We start from the raw sequence: 16,886 nt of genomic DNA, 5'->3' as shown, positions 1-16,886 counted from the left end.
ATTACAAACAGTTAACAGGTAGGGTTAAAGGTCATCTTAAAGGACAGTCAAGTCAAACTGAGCATGTCTGATATCTATATTTAAATTGGGCAATTTTTGTGCCAGTGACGTGAACTAAAAGCCCATATAGAAATGTAAATGAGCAGAAATATATGAGTACACATTAATGTAAATGTGGTTAGAGAGAGGGAGAGGGAGAGAGAGAGAGAGAGAGAGAGAGAGAGAGAGAGAGAGAGAGGGAAAAAGAGAGAGAGATGTCTTTATATTATGGCTGTAAGTAGTGGAGCAAGCTGAAACATGGAATACATTTTGGACACAATGTAGATTTTTACAAATCATAAGCAGATCTTCCTGGGATTGTCAGAAAAGGTTTACTTCAACGGATGCAGCTCCAACAGGAATGTATACCTGAACACACACACACACACACACCTGACATGTTCCAGCATGACAGAGATACAGATATATGTTTCTTTGTTCATATAAGGTCATGAGCTCCCTAACAGAAGTAATTAAAGAATAATTAATAATATTACCCAGAATCTACTGAATACTATAAGTAATTCAATAATCTTACAGTTTCTATTATTATTACTTCCTTTTTCTTATCATTATTGTAACATTCTGTTAAAATCGTGTTTCTGAAATTGTGTAATTCTTTTTTTTTTTTTTTTTTTACATTTTTTTCTCAGGCATTGTGTTAAGCTTGATAGAAAATAAATGAGTCAAAAGTCAAAGTATATTTTTTATATGCAATCTTTATTTATTTATTTATTTATTTTACAGCAAAAGCAAAAAGGATCTGGAATTATATATCTCAACTAATTCTTATGATAAAACAAACTAGTGAATAAGTCACAAAAAAACATACAGTAAAAGATTAACTTATTATATGATCAACTGAGATCTACAACAAAAATCACTAGCACTTCAAGAAGTAGTTGTTATCAAGCGTACGCAACACCTTCTTGGTAGAAGTGTTGTATTCAAAAACGTTAGTACCGCTGTAGAGGTAGGTGAAGCCTGAAAGACAGAATTGATATAATGTCAAAATCTGCTAATTTACTGTATATAATCATAGGACATTTAAAAAGACCATAATATTCAAAATGATAAATGTATTTATAAAAGTACTGACCCCTGTACTGGAAAGCAGCAGTGATTTTCCCAGTGACTCCTGGAAAGCCTTGTTCTACCAGTTTGGGGTATCCAGTGTCCATCTTCTTCTTGTTTTCATCATAACTGAGAAAGTATTGGAGTTGGTTAGTTCCTAGGAAAACTGGACAGATTCTCAGAAGTGGTCAATATTTATACTACAGCACAGTTAATGCTTAACTCTGCCATGCTTTTTGTTTTCTTGGTTAAGCTTAACATTGCTCACAAATAGCTTTCCTGATTTAAGCGTTTTCTTATCTATTGTCTGTCTCTGTATTTTATTCCACTCTAGCAATGACATGTATATCCTACCTGTAGTATTTGTTGTCCACAAAGTACAAGGTCTTGCCAGTGTTTTGGTTGAAAAGCGCAGCGCTGACCTTCTTCACATTGGCAGGCAGACCCAAGCTGCTAAGGCTCTTGGGAAATCCACTCACAAGGTCATAAGCACTGAAAGCCCAGACGGACTGATCTAAAAAGGACAAGTTCATACGATTATTTCAAGCTGCTTTACGATTAATTACATTACAAACATTCAATTAAAAGCAGTAATGAATATTCAATTACCTTTGATGAGGTACAGCCTGTCTTGCACAGTGTTCTCGTATGCAGCATCGATATTATCTGGAGCCTCAGGCCAGAAGCTTTTGATCAGCTGCTGCTGGACACTGTTGGTCCCAATTAAGCGCCAGAAGAAGCTGAAGGACACAAAGACATGGTCAAGACGTGAAAATTATCTCTCGAATGGAGTTTAACATCACCTATAGAAGGGTTTATTTTTTGTTATTGAAGTGTACCTGCCCTTGAAGAAAAGCCTCTCTCCACGCAGAGTTGCCACAGCGTCGAGGACCAGCGTACGGTCGCAGGCGCTCGGGGTGACTGGAGGTGGATTGGGTTTACTGGGATTGACAGGTTTATCAGGGTTTGGACCTGGTGACATGTTTGTGAAGTTGATGTTAAAAATATATATATATTGCAAACAAAAGCAGGCTTTTGGGCTGCTCTCAAAATTTAAAGCAGCTGTGTGTGTGTGCGTGCATTTTAATATTTCTAAAAATTTTTAATAATATAACAATCATGGCTAAGCAGAACTATTTTAAAACATGGCTACAGCTATGTATGATACCTGAAGAACTGTTAGCTTCTAGGTAGCTTCATAACAGTCAGTGACTACTAAAATATATATTATGTATATTATTATTATTATTATATATATTATATATTACTTCTGTTCATTCAAACGATTCTTTGATTGAGCCGACTCATTCACACTTTTGCTATTCAGGAAAGCGACTTAAATAAACTGATTGCTTCAATATCAGTTTTGTTATTATTTTTAGCTTAATTAATTAAATAAACAACACTGTATTTTTGGCAATAAATAGTTAAAACAACAATGTAACTGTAGTGAACCAAACGTTACATTATAATAGGTGTACGTGTTAATGAATGTAAAAGTAAATATTAGGTGCTCTAGTATAATTAAGGTAATTTTTGGTAAGGTGTGTTCTTACCATAGAGAGACTGAATGCCTTTGACATCATCTGCAGGCAGAACAAATGTTTTTGGGTCTCTGTAGCTGTATGTCGGGTACATGAGGGCCCCGGGGTCACTGGAGTGAGACAGACCCAGAGAGTGACCAAACTCATGAGCCGCCACCAGGAACAAAATAAATCCTGAAGAAAAAGGACATGGTCAGTCTACAAGGTTATGCTGAAGGATTTTATGGTATTATAGGTCCAGTGTCTATTTTGTCTCACCATTACTGGAAGAGAAGGTGAAGCTTTCATCTTCATCGAAATGTGCATCTCCACCAATGCCACTAGATGGGGCAAAAGCATGAGCCAGAGTGCCTGATGGTCCATCAAACGGGTAGGCATCGCCATGTGCTGTGAGAAAGAAAGGGTTTTAATGAGTGCATTTTATGGTTTAAAAGAATATTTCAAATATTTCAGGAACAGGAGTGCTGAAACTCGGCATGTCTAGTCAACATTATTAACACTTGCTGGGTTGAACAGGATTGGTCAAGCTTTGTGTGGGAGACAGCAACAGTAGGATTAAAACACACACATACACACACACACAAAACAAACACACACACACAAACAATCCCGAGCTATTCCATAATAGTAACTACAAATTCTGTCAGGGACAAGAAATCTGAGGTTCTTTTAAATTTTTTTTAGTACAGAAAAACTATCAGATGTTTATTAGATGGTTAATGATTAAATAAAGTGTTTCATTTAAAAAACCGTCAGCCAACTAGCTACAAAACAATAATAAAAAAAAACAATAAATGTGTGGTATATTTTAATATATAGATAGAATACAATAGAAATATGTGTAAGAAACTACAGACTGTCTCAACCCAGATTCCACTCCACAGTACACATCTGAAAGAGCTCATTCCCAAAAAGATTTACATATCATATAGAAATATGTTTACTTCAAGTCAGTTAATCTTTACATAAGCTTAAAGCAGCCTTACCGAACATTTAGAACACTTAATCCAATCAATTATTAGTATGGGAGCGTCAGCAAGACATCAAGGACCATCAGTTAACAAAGGGTATACGTTACCATTTAGTATTGCCTGACCATTTGGGTGATAACACCTATAACAATACCTAGCCAAGGTGTATGTGACCGTGAATACCATTTAAGGACATCTGGCTAGATGACAGTATCACCTGGCCATTTGGGGGACACTCAGTTCTTACAATAATTTACATTTAAAGTACACACGGGAAACACTGTATAAAATGTTTGAGCAGGATTTGTCCTGCGTTCATTTTGACTCCAATGAACCCAAAGTACTTTATGTATTTTGTCACTGCGACACTGCAATAAACTTCTTCATTAAGTTGTTTGACGCCCTCATCATTTTATTTTTCTTACATTGGCGAGCCACCCAGCAAGGGATTTCCGAAAAAAGCAGGGAAAGGTAAGAAAAACGGATTTTCTTCTTTTACGCTGTTTTGATTTAGGGAACCCCCTCGTTTAAAAAAAATCTAGAGTTATTGAGCAGAAGCAGAAGGACTTCTTAAGCCTATTCTGTACATTTCTGTCTGAGATTCTAACGGAACTGAATCAACTCGATGCACTGTGGTGACAGAGGTGTATTGGAATCGTTGTTTCTAAAGTAACTGAAGCAAAGTGCTTAAGTCTAAAGGTTTCTAAAGTAACTGAAACTTGTTGTGTAGACACTTCCAACACTTGAGGTCATGAAGTTACAGGAAAATAATCAATTGTCAGATACATACTAGTTAAAAATTCCTACCAGTTACCATTGGCAACATATGTAATTTTCTCGTGTTTGTGTGTGTATAGATGTTAGTGCATGAACTTACATCCTCTTCCGAAGGAGATCATGATGTCGGCTTCACCGCTGTAGATGCGGGTAAACCTCAGAGGAGTGACGCGAGCCCAGACCTGCAGAGCTCTCTCGAGAGAGTCGTCCACTTCAGCTGCAGACATGTCAGGAGTGTAATTCTCGATCCTGTAGGGAAAAAAAACACAAACTAAAATCAGTCTAATGGATGGAAAGATTTGGAGGCGACATCTGAGCTCTCTGCAATCCATTACACACTTCTTGTGGTTCTCACCTGTAGGTCAGCTGGTTTTTTTGCCATTTGAGGTCTTCTCCGAACGTGGAGTACGCACCCACATCAACAACACCACACCGTGGCTTCTTCATCATCTCCAGGGTCTGGGAGTCCAGCGTCCCTGTCACGGTGAGTCCAAAAAACTTTTGCATCTCAGCTAGCTTGAAACCCAAATCATTGAATCTTCCTTTATTATTACTTGTAGTGAGGTTGTAGAATTTCTTCAGGTAAGCCTACAAAAAAAAAAAAAATAAAGGTTATTTTAGTGTTGTCAATAGATTCCTGGTGATTATAGAATGTAGAGTACATTACCTCTGCAAAAGCATCATCTTGCTCGGCTTGTTTCGGGATCGGACCTGACTGAACGGTGATCGCCAGTGCGATGAGAAAGCAGCTTGTGTAGAACATCTTCATGGATGTCTCCTCCTCAACGATCTTCCCTGTGTTGGTTTGGACTCGGAGGCTGAGGGGATTAAATATACTTCAGATGCAGACATACATTTCGCAACAGGTTTAATCACAGGCTTAATGGATCAGGCAGGAAAAATCTGGATTTGACAGGAATGTTTACACCCAAATTATCAAACAAGGCAAACATCTTTCCTTAGTCTTTCTCAAATCTGCCTGCTTTCATTTTTTAGTTTTTATAATACTATAATATATAATTACTTATTACTGTTGTCATTGTGGAAATGCACACATACATGCACATTTAAGTGTAATTTAAATATGTATAAATTTAAGTGATCTAACTAGTAACATGCACTTTTTAATTATTATTTTTAGTGCCATGATATTTATATGGATTGTGACTTACTGATATTAGTCTGTAATGTACAGGATATATGGTATCCTGTATATTCATTCAGTATACAGTATACAATATCCAGTATATTCATTCTTGGGTTTTGGATTTCTGTTCAGTTAATATTGATACATTTCTATATCTTTTTATATGTTTATAAATTCTGAAGATTTGAAACAAAAATTTGTTTCCTCAATAAACATTTCTGTGATGTGTTACAAAAAATACAATTGTTCTGATCAAATATCTAAATATGTTTCATAAATTATTTCTGTTTTTACACATAATTAAATTGTATAAAATGTACTTAAAACAATTACAAGCATTTTCTATGTTTATTTTTTATTATGATTGACATTAAAGTATTTGTTATATGATAACATGATCATTTTTGTAGCTGAAATATCAGATTCCCACATTTTTACACTATATATTTAAACTATATACTTTAAACTATATACTATATATTTATACTATATACTTTAAACTATACTAACTATATATTAAATATGTAATGTACATTGGATATTAATTTTTTATGTTGTTTTCTGCTAATGAATCATGAATAATAAGAACTTATGTGGTTATTATTATGATGAAATAAGAACATTTTGAAATGCTTCTAATGATAAATAATTATTATAATAGTCATCTAGGCCTAGCTGTGAAAACAAATAATATTAAAAAAACAAACAAAGAAACTAGTAATTAGTTCATGCAGTCTATTAGAAGCTAATTATCATGATTTATTACACCGTAATGATGAAGATTGGCAACTGAAGACCTGACTGTAGTCTTACTGAAACATGTTGAAAGTGCACGTGCGAGTCTGTGCATGTCTGATGCGCATCTTCAGGGAAATGACACGGTTGTTTGGGTTAATGCTATACCTGAATCCCAACTGTCTCTCACAAGGGCCATGCACACAACAATTTGTCATCTATTCTTGTCTGATCTCGCCACGTGACATTGTGAAATTTGTGTGACGTCGAGAGTAAGGGGCCAGGATTCATCTCCAGAGGAAGTGACCTTTTTTGGTCTTCTCATCCCAAGACGATGAGGCGAGAGAAGCTTTCAGTCGTTTTCCTTTTATTTTCATTTTATATGACTGATTTAAAAAAAAAAATCTCTGTCTAATGTTTATTTTTCATAGAAGTGTGAAAATGAGGCGTGGAACAATACAACTTTCCGTGTCGAATGCTCACTGCTCCAAATATTTGTATACAGATTTAATCCCAAAGTGGGTGTGGCCAAAATGTTTCTCTGTTTAGATGAATCTGTTTAGGGAGTAACTATGACATAACAAGAGTTAGTTATTGTGGTTTAAATTAGTGTACTTTCTTTGTTCCACAAGCTTCCTATCTGACTACTTAGTACAGAGTAAAAAATGTAAAAAATTATTTTTTGCATCCTTACCCTGTGAAAAAAACAGTAAAACAAGAACAAAATAATAGTGCGAATCATATTTGTATCTTGTTTTCCAAATAATGTTTTTGAGTATTTACAGTAAATAAAGAATACTCTATTAAATAAAGCACAAAATGTATATTTTTATGATGTACAATAATTTAAAAAAAAAAAAAAGAAGAAGAAGAATTGTCTAGCTTTACCACCATAGGGCGTTTTTATTCATTCTGTTTAGGGTTGCATCAATTCCAATATTGGTATCAAATACCAGTCTGATACCAGCCTCAATTATTAGTCCTCAAAAATGAAATCCATTACCTACACCTACACTCTCAAAAAGAAAGGTACAAAACTGTACCTTTTAAGGTACAAGTGGCCGTCACTGGGGTGGTACCCTGAATGGTACAATTTTGTACCTCTAGCTGCACCTTTATAACTCGTTTTGGGAACATAATTGTACCCTAAGGACCTATTGTGTGCCTTTAAAGGTACTATTATATTATTGTACCTCCGCGGTACCCTTTTTTTCTGACAGTGTAATACCACTTGATGATATTTGAAGCAGGCCTTTTGTAAGCTGGTAATCAAGTGACGCAAAACCTGTATCTTTGAGCATAATTTTAACAGAGAGTATGAGGAGGCTGAACCGGGTGACCGGAAATGCCAATTCTGAGTCAGGTTTGATTTTAGTGTCTAGTTTAACAGTAAAATGATTCAGTAAGTTACTGTGTTATAGGTTGTTATTAGTCACTATAAGGTGAAATCATGTGATACAGTATTGTTTGGCAGTTCTGTAAATATTTTAAAAAGAAAACTTAGAGTATTAACTCTTACACTGAACACAAATTTACACTGGATTTTAGATCCAGAGATCCGGAAATCACAGGAATGCTTCAGTGTGAAATGGTCTGTGAAGCCAATCCAATTCATTGCCTATTCATCAAAAGATGTTTTGTCACATCTCCCAAAGAAGGGAAGTTCCCCAGAGTTTAAACACGTGTCTGATTCAGCTCTGTGACGTCTTAAGCTTGATGTGACACTTGGATCTGTTGGTTTTAACGTGTCAGGACAGCTTTCCAAACATTATAGGAAAGAAATTCTCTGCCCATGGGCACAAGGCATCATTAGAAAAGGAGCAAAGGTCTGAAAAACAGAAAATCCTCTAGACATCAAGATTAAATGCACACCTGACACTGTAGTGACACAGGATGACGATATCATTCACACACGAGTAACTCACCTTTCATCTAGACAGTTAACTAACCACTTAAGCTTTGGTTTCTGGGTGAAAAGATGAAAAATGTTGCCTAGCTCTACTTCACCGTCACGATTCCATTTAATTATTTTTGTTCTACTAAACATTTTTCACAGATCAAATATTACTGAATCTTTTGTTCTTTTTCAAGCTTAACAAGCTTGAAAAAGAACAAGCTTTTAAGTTTGCAGTCTTGTTTAGAGTAATTTACTAATCCCCAGGGGGAAATTTGGACACAAGAGCAACAGTTTACAAGACTTTGTGCACAATAAACTCACAATACAACACAAATAAAAAAGCAAAAATAAAAATGTACATATAAATAACCCTATATTTAGAGTTATTTATAACTCTAATAAATTACATACCATTTGGATCCTCAAAACTTTTTTTGATTGATTGATTAATTGATTGTTTTTTTTTGGTATTGTTATCGCAAATTAATCAACCTAAATGACTGTATTGTAAACCATATTAATTATTTTTCTAAAGAGATCTCTACAGTCGGTCATCTTCCCTGCACGGGCAAGGGGCGTGTCGCTCTGAAACAATTAGGACTCACCAATAGGAAATTATGTAAATCGTTTATTTTGTTAATTGTGTCGAGTTCAGCTATTATCCCTGTGCGGTGTCATTTAATACACAATTTCAAGTTTATAATAAGTAAATAATAAATTATAATGTTAAGCAGTAATAAAGATAACATAACATAACAGGCGAGCAACAGCACTTAATTTATAACCAGCCACGTATTTGTGCAATATTATGATTCGTGATCATGCGTACTCATACGGATTCCTTGCATTAGAGTGACATCTAGTGGTTAGATATTGCATTGTTTTTGTCTCATTAAGGTGTGCTGCAATACCTGTGCAGGTACAGACGTTGGTTCCAGATTGATTTCGTTTTCTCCACTGAACGGCACTGTATCACATATTCACCACAGGACAGGCATGCTAAAGGGCACTTCACATATTTCTAATCTATTGTAGAAGCACCAAAGTGAGCATTTTCCCTACTTTATTTTAGAATATAGGGTCGAGTACAGAAAGTTGAAAGCTAACCCCTTCTGACCCCTTCTGACTTCAAGAATTTAGCAGCTGCCTAATGAAATTCCTTTCGGATTGGAAAACGCTATTTTGTAAGGTTCTATGTTAAATTTAAGGGTCAGAACAAGGGTTTCTAGTTATTTAGTCTAGTTACTTATTTTTCTAGGATTGATTTTGGTACCTGATTCAGTGCTACAAAATTTTAAAAGTATGAGTTCAGGGTTACAATTGCTTAATTAAATAGATTTTTTAAATAGTTTCCATACAATACATCTGCCATGTCGCTAACTTATAGATAATTATAAAAGGCATAAAAGACTAACACAGCAAGAAGTAGTAGTTTCCCAGCTTGCGCATAAACATTGAGTCGCTAAACTCGAAAATGTTTGTGCTACTGATGAGGTAGGTGAAACCTGAAAGCATGGTACAAACAAAATCAATGATTTGTTTTAAAATAACAAAGTCCAAATTAGTTCCAATGATTAAAAAACTTTAATGAATTCATTATGTACTCACCTTTGTACTGGAAGGCTGCAGAGACCTTTCCTGATACTTGGGGGAATCTCTCGTCCACCGGTTTAGGGTAACCCTCGTCCATCTTCTTCTTGTTTGAATTGTAGCTTATTTCAAAAATATTTTCATTAATCAATGTAAAAATCATGTTGTCTTCTTTTATTTTTATTTCTTTTAAATAACAATACACTGACATACCTGTAGTATGATTTGTCAACAAAGAACAAGATCTTTCCAGTATGCTCATCATACAAGGCAGCGTTAATTTTTTTCTCTTTGGCCGTCAAGCCAAAGCTACTAAGACTCTTGCGATTCACGACATCATAACCACTGAGAACCAAGACCTTCTGACCTAAAGATCATAAACACAAGTGCACATTAAACCATCTGTAGCTTTTGTAGATTTTATATTGCTATTATTATCAATCATAACAATGTATTAAAATTCAATCAATAAATATTTGCAAATATTTTTTACCTTTAAAGATGTACACCAAGTCATCTGATGGATCCTCGAAAGCAGCGTCAATATTATCTGGAAGCTCAGGCCAAAAGCTCTTAATCAGAAATTGCTCAGTTTGAGGGTTCTGAGGGTGGCGGCGCCAGAAAAATCTAAATGATGGTAATATGCATTTATGGTTAGAATCATAAATGATGCTCCAAACAAATTTTAGACAAATACTTTTTACATGCATACTTATCCTTGAAGAAATACATCTCTCCACGCAGGGTTGTAACAGCATCCAGGACCAGATTGCGGTCACAGGCATTAGGAGTGGATGGAGGTGTGGGCACATCAGGCATTTCAGGGTTTGGACCTGTTAGATTAATTAATCGTTGTTAAATAAATGTTTGACATGTCAAGTTTTTGGGACTTCTGACAAAATGACTAATTCCAGAAGCTCACCATAGAGAGCCTGAATTTTTCCAACGTCGTCTCCAGGAAGAAGGAAGTTGTCAACATCTCTGTAGGTGTACCTTGCATTCATGAGTGCTCCAGGATCACTGGAATGGTCCAGGCCCAGGGCGTGACCAAATTCATGTGCAGCCACCAAGAACAAGATGTATCCTGTGTTGTCCCAATAATGATGATTAATTGTATATCTTGTACACTGCACTGTGTATATTTTGATAAGTTTGATATGAGTATATTTACCATCAGCAGACTTGAAGGTGAAGGTCTCATCATCATCAAAATGGGTGTCTCCACCAAGGCCAACAGCGGGGCCAAATGCATGAGCCAAGAGACCATTAGGTCCATCAAATGGGGATCCATCACCATGATCTAGAAATAGAAAACCTATTCTATTACCATTAATATGAATTTAAAGACTTTGTGAAACTTATATTTCATTCCACAAGAAAGACTTGAAAACATGAACACAGGCACTGATACAATAGAAATTGGTATCAATGCCACTAAAGTGGGAGACTAACCTCCTACAGTAAAAGAGATTATGATGTCAGCTACACCGCTGTAGATGCGAGTGAACCTCAGCGGAGTAACGCGAGCCCAGACCTGAAGTGCTCTCTCGATAGAGTCGTCCACTTCAGCCACAGACATGTCAGGAGTGTAATTCTCGATCCTGCACAATAAAATCAAAAACGTTACCTAAAGCATAATTAAATCAATTCATTTTTTTTGATTCAGGGTTCAGAACTCTACATTGCTTTGATACCTGTAGGTCAACTTGTTTGTAGACCATTTGTACTTTTCAGCTCTTGGAACATCTGGAACTCCACAGTAATGCTTCTCCAGCATTTCAGCATCCAGAGTTCCTGTCACGTTTAACTTGAAAAGCTGCTTCGTCTCACTGACCTTGCGACCAAAGGACAGCTTGTTCTCCTCTTTCATGTTGGATGTTGTTTTGAAATAATTCTGGTTAAATAGAAACAATCTGCAATTAGAAACCAGGCCTATGTAATATCATGATGCACAATGCAATGCCATTCCTACCTTTGTTAATTCTTCATCACTCTTCTTAGTAGATGGTGGTACTGGACCTGCGTGAACCATAAAAACCAGGGTCATGAGGACACACAGGTAGTAAGTCTTCATCTTGATAATTCACCAAGAACCTGAGGTAGTTTGTAGGTTTCACTGCCTATCTTTTTATACAGTAATGGATCAGGTATTGAGCAACAACCTGAGTCATGGGAACGATAAAGCATCAACAGATATCTAATTTCAAAGGTTTTTCATCTAGAAATGCTGGAAGTAATACTTATTACAGAATAATACCCATGTTGTGTTGAAAAACATTATCTAGAAATCTCTAGATTTCTAGGTTTTTATGGATTGCTGCTCTGGGGAACAAAAAAGCTTTTACTTTCAGGAAAGACTCTAAGTAGAACCCCATTAGAAACTTTCAGTAGAACTGTTGTGGAACTCCTGGATTTTTAAGTGTTTTTTAAAATTAAATTTTCATTTGTAAAATATTGCCATAAAAAACACAACAGAATGTCATTCCATTTTACCAGACAAGCAGTTGTATGAATTATGATGATCAATGTTTCCGATGTATTTTAAGCAGAATAATTCTGTGACAGATGGTAGAAGATTTTTATTTTCTCTTGTCCTACACTTTAAAAAATAAAGGTTTGTCAGCATGTATGGTATATGATATTTAATATCAAAGGAAAAAAGTTCTTTAGGCTATGAAAATGTTCTTTATACCACTAAGAAAAATTGGGTTCCTCTAAGTACCATTTACTAAAAAGTTCTTTGGTGAACCAAAAATATTTCTCCTATAGCATCAACCCCTTTTTGGGTTCTTCTTGGCACCTTTATTTAAAAGAGTGTAAATAAATTATATATATTAATAGCAAAAATAAATATATATGTTTGTGTCAAATATTACATTATTAATCTTTGCAATTTTCCAACTTATTTTCCCTTGCCAGCATAACATTGTTTGTGCATTTGGTGAGAGACAGATTGCAATTTTAAATAACATATCAATTTATTTAGCTCAGATCATTTTCTAATGAGATGTACAGTCAGACTGGAAAGCTTTCAGAGCTGTTCTATTGTTGTTTTTTTTGCACATTTTACTGTGTTACAGATTTAATTTAAAACAGCTTGAACCCAGGACTTAAAAGGTGCTCTCCATCCCATCTGATTGAGCTTCAGAGGATCTGCCAGGAAGTATGGGGAAACAGCACAAATCCTGTAGAGATTTACAACAGAGAGAAGATCTGAAGCTGTAATGATGCATCTACACAATGATATCCCTAACCTGATGAGATACTATACTTACCTAACTGAGAAATTTCAGTTTGTAATTTTTAATACATGTGGAAAAAATATCTGTGTACGTTTTTGGGGGGTTATGTTTGTAGATAGATGACCAAAAAATACAATTTTATTCATTTTTAAATCAATTCTATACTACAACAAAATGTGGAAACACGTTTCTGATTTGTTTTCAGTAGAAAACATTAGGCTGTGTTGTTTCTTTTTGTCTGTTAAATGTTAATGTTAACAGATCACCCATGACTTACAAACTAACATGTCACATCATACCTTTTAAGACAGGATGTTGAGAAATGCCATTCACAAATGCTACTTCCACTGAATCTTTTTCTAAGCCATCAGGACAACAGCCTACATACTTATACAGCTTTGTTCCCATTAAAGGTAAATCATCTGTAAAAAAACAAAACAAAACAAAACATAAAAAGACATGTTCCTTCACTGGCTTTGCCATTTCCAAGACTCCTGCTTTCCAGTATGGATAATTGGTATCAAGTATGCGTAACATAGCTATAACAACTTCCAGAAAACTATGTATATGATTCATTTGCCTGCTTCTTAAGAAATTCTACAGAATATTACATTTTCTAGGTACAGTGTATCAGGTATTACAGTAAGGTAAAGAAATTTCCCGGTAAAAATGATGACTGTCTTGTAGCTCATTCCACTCTTACTTGGAATTACTCTTACTGTGTCATAAGAGGAAAATAAAAGAAAAATTCTAGGCTATTAATTTAATCATGAACGTGAAAAGTGCTTTTGATCTGCATTCAGTTAAATTAATATAAAAGTTACACAATTAATTAATAAATGTATTTTAAATGTTAAAAAATGTTATTTAAACATAATTTAAAAAAGAACAATAAAATTACATTTCAATGTAGAAAATTACACTTTACCAATTTTTGTTAATTGATGAATAACATGTAATAAGTCTTATCTGTTTACAGATATTTACTATTTAATTTTATTGAACGTTTGCAAGACAGATGATGTCCAAGCAGCTATAATCTATTGAAAGTTTTACATAATAAAAAAAAATCATCTCTAGATATGTTTTTAGAACATTTTTACTATGCTGTCTGTTTACATTTTAAATAATGTGGAAAATTCTCACACAGTGTTTTATTTGAGAAATTTTATTTTGAGAAATTCTTTCAAATTTTACGTGTTGATGTTTCGTCAGTCAATCAAGTGACATCAGATCAACAGATATCAGAAACGACAGGAAGCATTGAAACACGTTAAACTTGACACCTGGATTTAAAAGAGTGAAACTTCCAGGGTAAATGTGTCATGATGGTTTTGTAGGTTGTAGTTTCCAAACATTACAGTAAAAGGAATTTTTCTGCCTGGAAGCATTATCCCAAAAAGAAAATCCTCTATAGAGCAGGATTAAATCCTCACTTGACACTTTCTCAATCCTCACACATAGTTCACTTTTCTTCTAGATGATTAAACAACCACGTGCACTTTGTTTTTCTGTGTGAAAAGATGAAAAATATCCCTTTAGTTCACAATTTATCCGCAAAACAAAATTCCACATTTATTTACTTATTTTTTCTACTTAAGTGTGGATCACATATTACTGAAATGTAAACTAAATTCATTCCTTTTACCATGCTATAGTTTATAGCTTCTTTAAGATATCTAATTTGATATCAGTGTAACAAAGTGCTTTGAGTGTTAATTTCAACACAAAATATTACATTCAGTAGTACAGACAGTTACTAGGTGCAGTCAGGTTATCAATGAGTCGTAAAAATCTGAATAACAGCCACAACAGGAACCTTTAACAAAGCTCAAGAAGGTACAAAGACGGTAAACATTACAAACATAAGCAAAGAGTGGATAAAAAAATCAATTGAAATATGAGAAATTTCTAAGAGACAAGCACAAAAACAAACATCAGGAAAATTCTCAGTTTTTACCCTTTTCTGTGATAATAACAGAACAATTTAGTAAGTGTATCAAACTTTGCACTTTATAAGGCGACCCCTACAAAATTCCAGACTCTTAATTTAAAAATTCCTTTCTTTTAGAAAAACGCTTCATACCAACAAATAATTTGCTTATTTCTGCTCCTCGAATGATAACAGATCCCAAATATTCCACATTCAGTTTATATAATAATAAACTGATAAACAATTTTTAAACAATAATTTATATATATATATATATATATATATATATATATATATATATATATATATATATATATATATATATACACTATATTGCCAAAAGTATTCGCTCACCCATCCAAATAATCAGAATCAGGTGTTCCAATCACTTCCATGGCCACAGGTGTATAAAATCAAGCACCTAGGCATGCAGACTGTTTTTACAAACATTTGTGAAAGAATGGGTCGCTCTCAGGAGCTCAGTGAATTCCAGCGTGGAACTGTGATAGGATGCCACCTGTGCAACAAATCCAGTCGTGAAATTTCCTCGCTCCTAAATATTCCACAGTCAACTGTCAGCTGTATTATAAGAACGTGGAAGTGTTTGGGAACGACAGCAACTCAGCCACATCCAAACTTCATGTGGCCTTCAGATTAGCTCAAGAACAGTGCGCAGAGAGCTTCATTGAATGGGTTTCCATGGCCGAGCATCTGCATCCAAGCCATACATCACCAAGTGCAATGCAAAGCGTCGGATGCAGTGGTGTAAAGCACGCCGCCACTGGACTCTAGAGCAGTGGAGACCCGTTCTCTGGAGTGACGAATCGCGCTTCTCCATCTGGCAATCTGATGGACGAGTCTGGGTTTGGCGGTTGCCAGGAGAACGGTACTTGTCTGACTGTATTGTGCCAAGTGTAAAGTTTGGTGGAGGGGGGATTATGGTGTGGGGTTGTTTTTCAGGAGCTGGGCTTGGCCCCTTAGTTCCAGTGAAAGGAACTCTGAATGCTTCAGCATACCAAGACATTTTGGACAATTCCATGCTCCCAGCTTTGTGGGAACAGTTTGGAGCTGGCCCCTTCCTCTTCCAACATGACTGTGCACCAGTGCACAAAGCAAGGTCCATAAAGACATGGATGACAGAGTCTGGTGTGGATGAACTTGACTGGCCTGCACAGAGTCCTGACCTCAACCCGATAGAACACCTTTGGGATGAATTAAAGCGGAGACTGAGAGCCAGGCCAACATCAGTGTGTGACCTCACAAATGCACTTCTGGAAGAATGGTCAAAAATTCCCATAAACACACTCCTAAACCTTGTGGACAGCCTTCCCAGAAGAGTTGAAGCTGTTATAGCTGCAAAGGGCGGGTCAATGTCATATTGAACCCTATGGATTAGGAATGGGATGTCACTTAAGTTCACATGTGAGTCAAGGCAGGTGAGCAAATACTTTTGGCAATATAGTGTATATATATATATATATATATATATATATATATATATATATATATATATATATATATATATATATATATATATATATATATATTCCAGTTAAAGTCATTAACTTTGTATTGTAATAGTTTCAGTGTTGATAGAACCGAAATTTTATGTAGAAAACACAGACAAGTAGATGGACACGAACAGTTAAACATCCCTGTGCGGTTATACTAAATATAAACACATGCGTCCAATCAAAATTTTAATGATAAATCTATAATGAAATTTTAAAAATTACGCTGATTTATAAGTTGCTTAAAAGCTCCTGGTTACATACTTGACTATATACAGCTGTAGAAAGGACATTATTTCTAATCACACTCTCAGGTGTCCGTTGCCCCAGGCTTGCTCATAAGTTATAAATATAACTTTAATTTTAAACTTTGTCATTTCCATTCATAATGTCCAGTGTTAAAAGCGCTATAGAAATAAAACTGAA

General features: G+C 35.1%; 2 protein-coding genes across 2 annotated transcripts; both read right to left on the bottom strand.

Annotated features, from left to right (window-relative positions):
* Positions 1-740: 740 nt before the first annotated feature.
* On the bottom strand, positions 741-5,206 carry LOC131366805 (collagenase 3-like). Its single transcript, XM_058411623.1, has 10 exons — positions 5,073-5,206; positions 4,761-4,993; positions 4,506-4,654; positions 2,916-3,044; positions 2,670-2,831; positions 1,953-2,085; positions 1,723-1,853; positions 1,468-1,627; positions 1,139-1,242; positions 741-1,023 (listed from the first exon to the last, which is right to left on the bottom strand). Exons 1-10 carry the CDS (start codon positions 5,172-5,174, stop codon positions 923-925), a joined length of 1,404 nt encoding a protein of 467 aa, XP_058267606.1. The 5' UTR covers positions 5,175-5,206; the 3' UTR covers positions 741-922.
* On the bottom strand, positions 5,093-12,577 carry LOC131366808 (collagenase 3-like). The gene is made up of 10 exons (XM_058411625.1): positions 11,747-12,577; positions 11,469-11,668; positions 11,227-11,375; positions 10,946-11,074; positions 10,697-10,858; positions 10,487-10,607; positions 10,268-10,401; positions 9,988-10,141; positions 9,793-9,896; positions 5,093-5,223 (listed from the first exon to the last, which is right to left on the bottom strand). The coding sequence occupies exons 1-10, from the start codon at positions 11,846-11,848 to the stop codon at positions 5,171-5,173; spliced, it is 1,308 nt and encodes a 435-aa protein (XP_058267608.1). The 5' UTR covers positions 11,849-12,577; the 3' UTR covers positions 5,093-5,170.
* Positions 12,578-16,886: the final 4,309 nt, after the last annotated feature.

The sequence above is a fragment of the Hemibagrus wyckioides genome, linkage group LG16 (assembly GCF_019097595.1).
Source record: "Hemibagrus wyckioides isolate EC202008001 linkage group LG16, SWU_Hwy_1.0, whole genome shotgun sequence".
Taxonomy (NCBI): domain Eukaryota; kingdom Metazoa; phylum Chordata; class Actinopteri; order Siluriformes; family Bagridae; genus Hemibagrus; species Hemibagrus wyckioides.
Note: the sequence above shows the minus strand (reverse complement) of the source record. Positions and strands in the feature narration are given on the sequence as shown.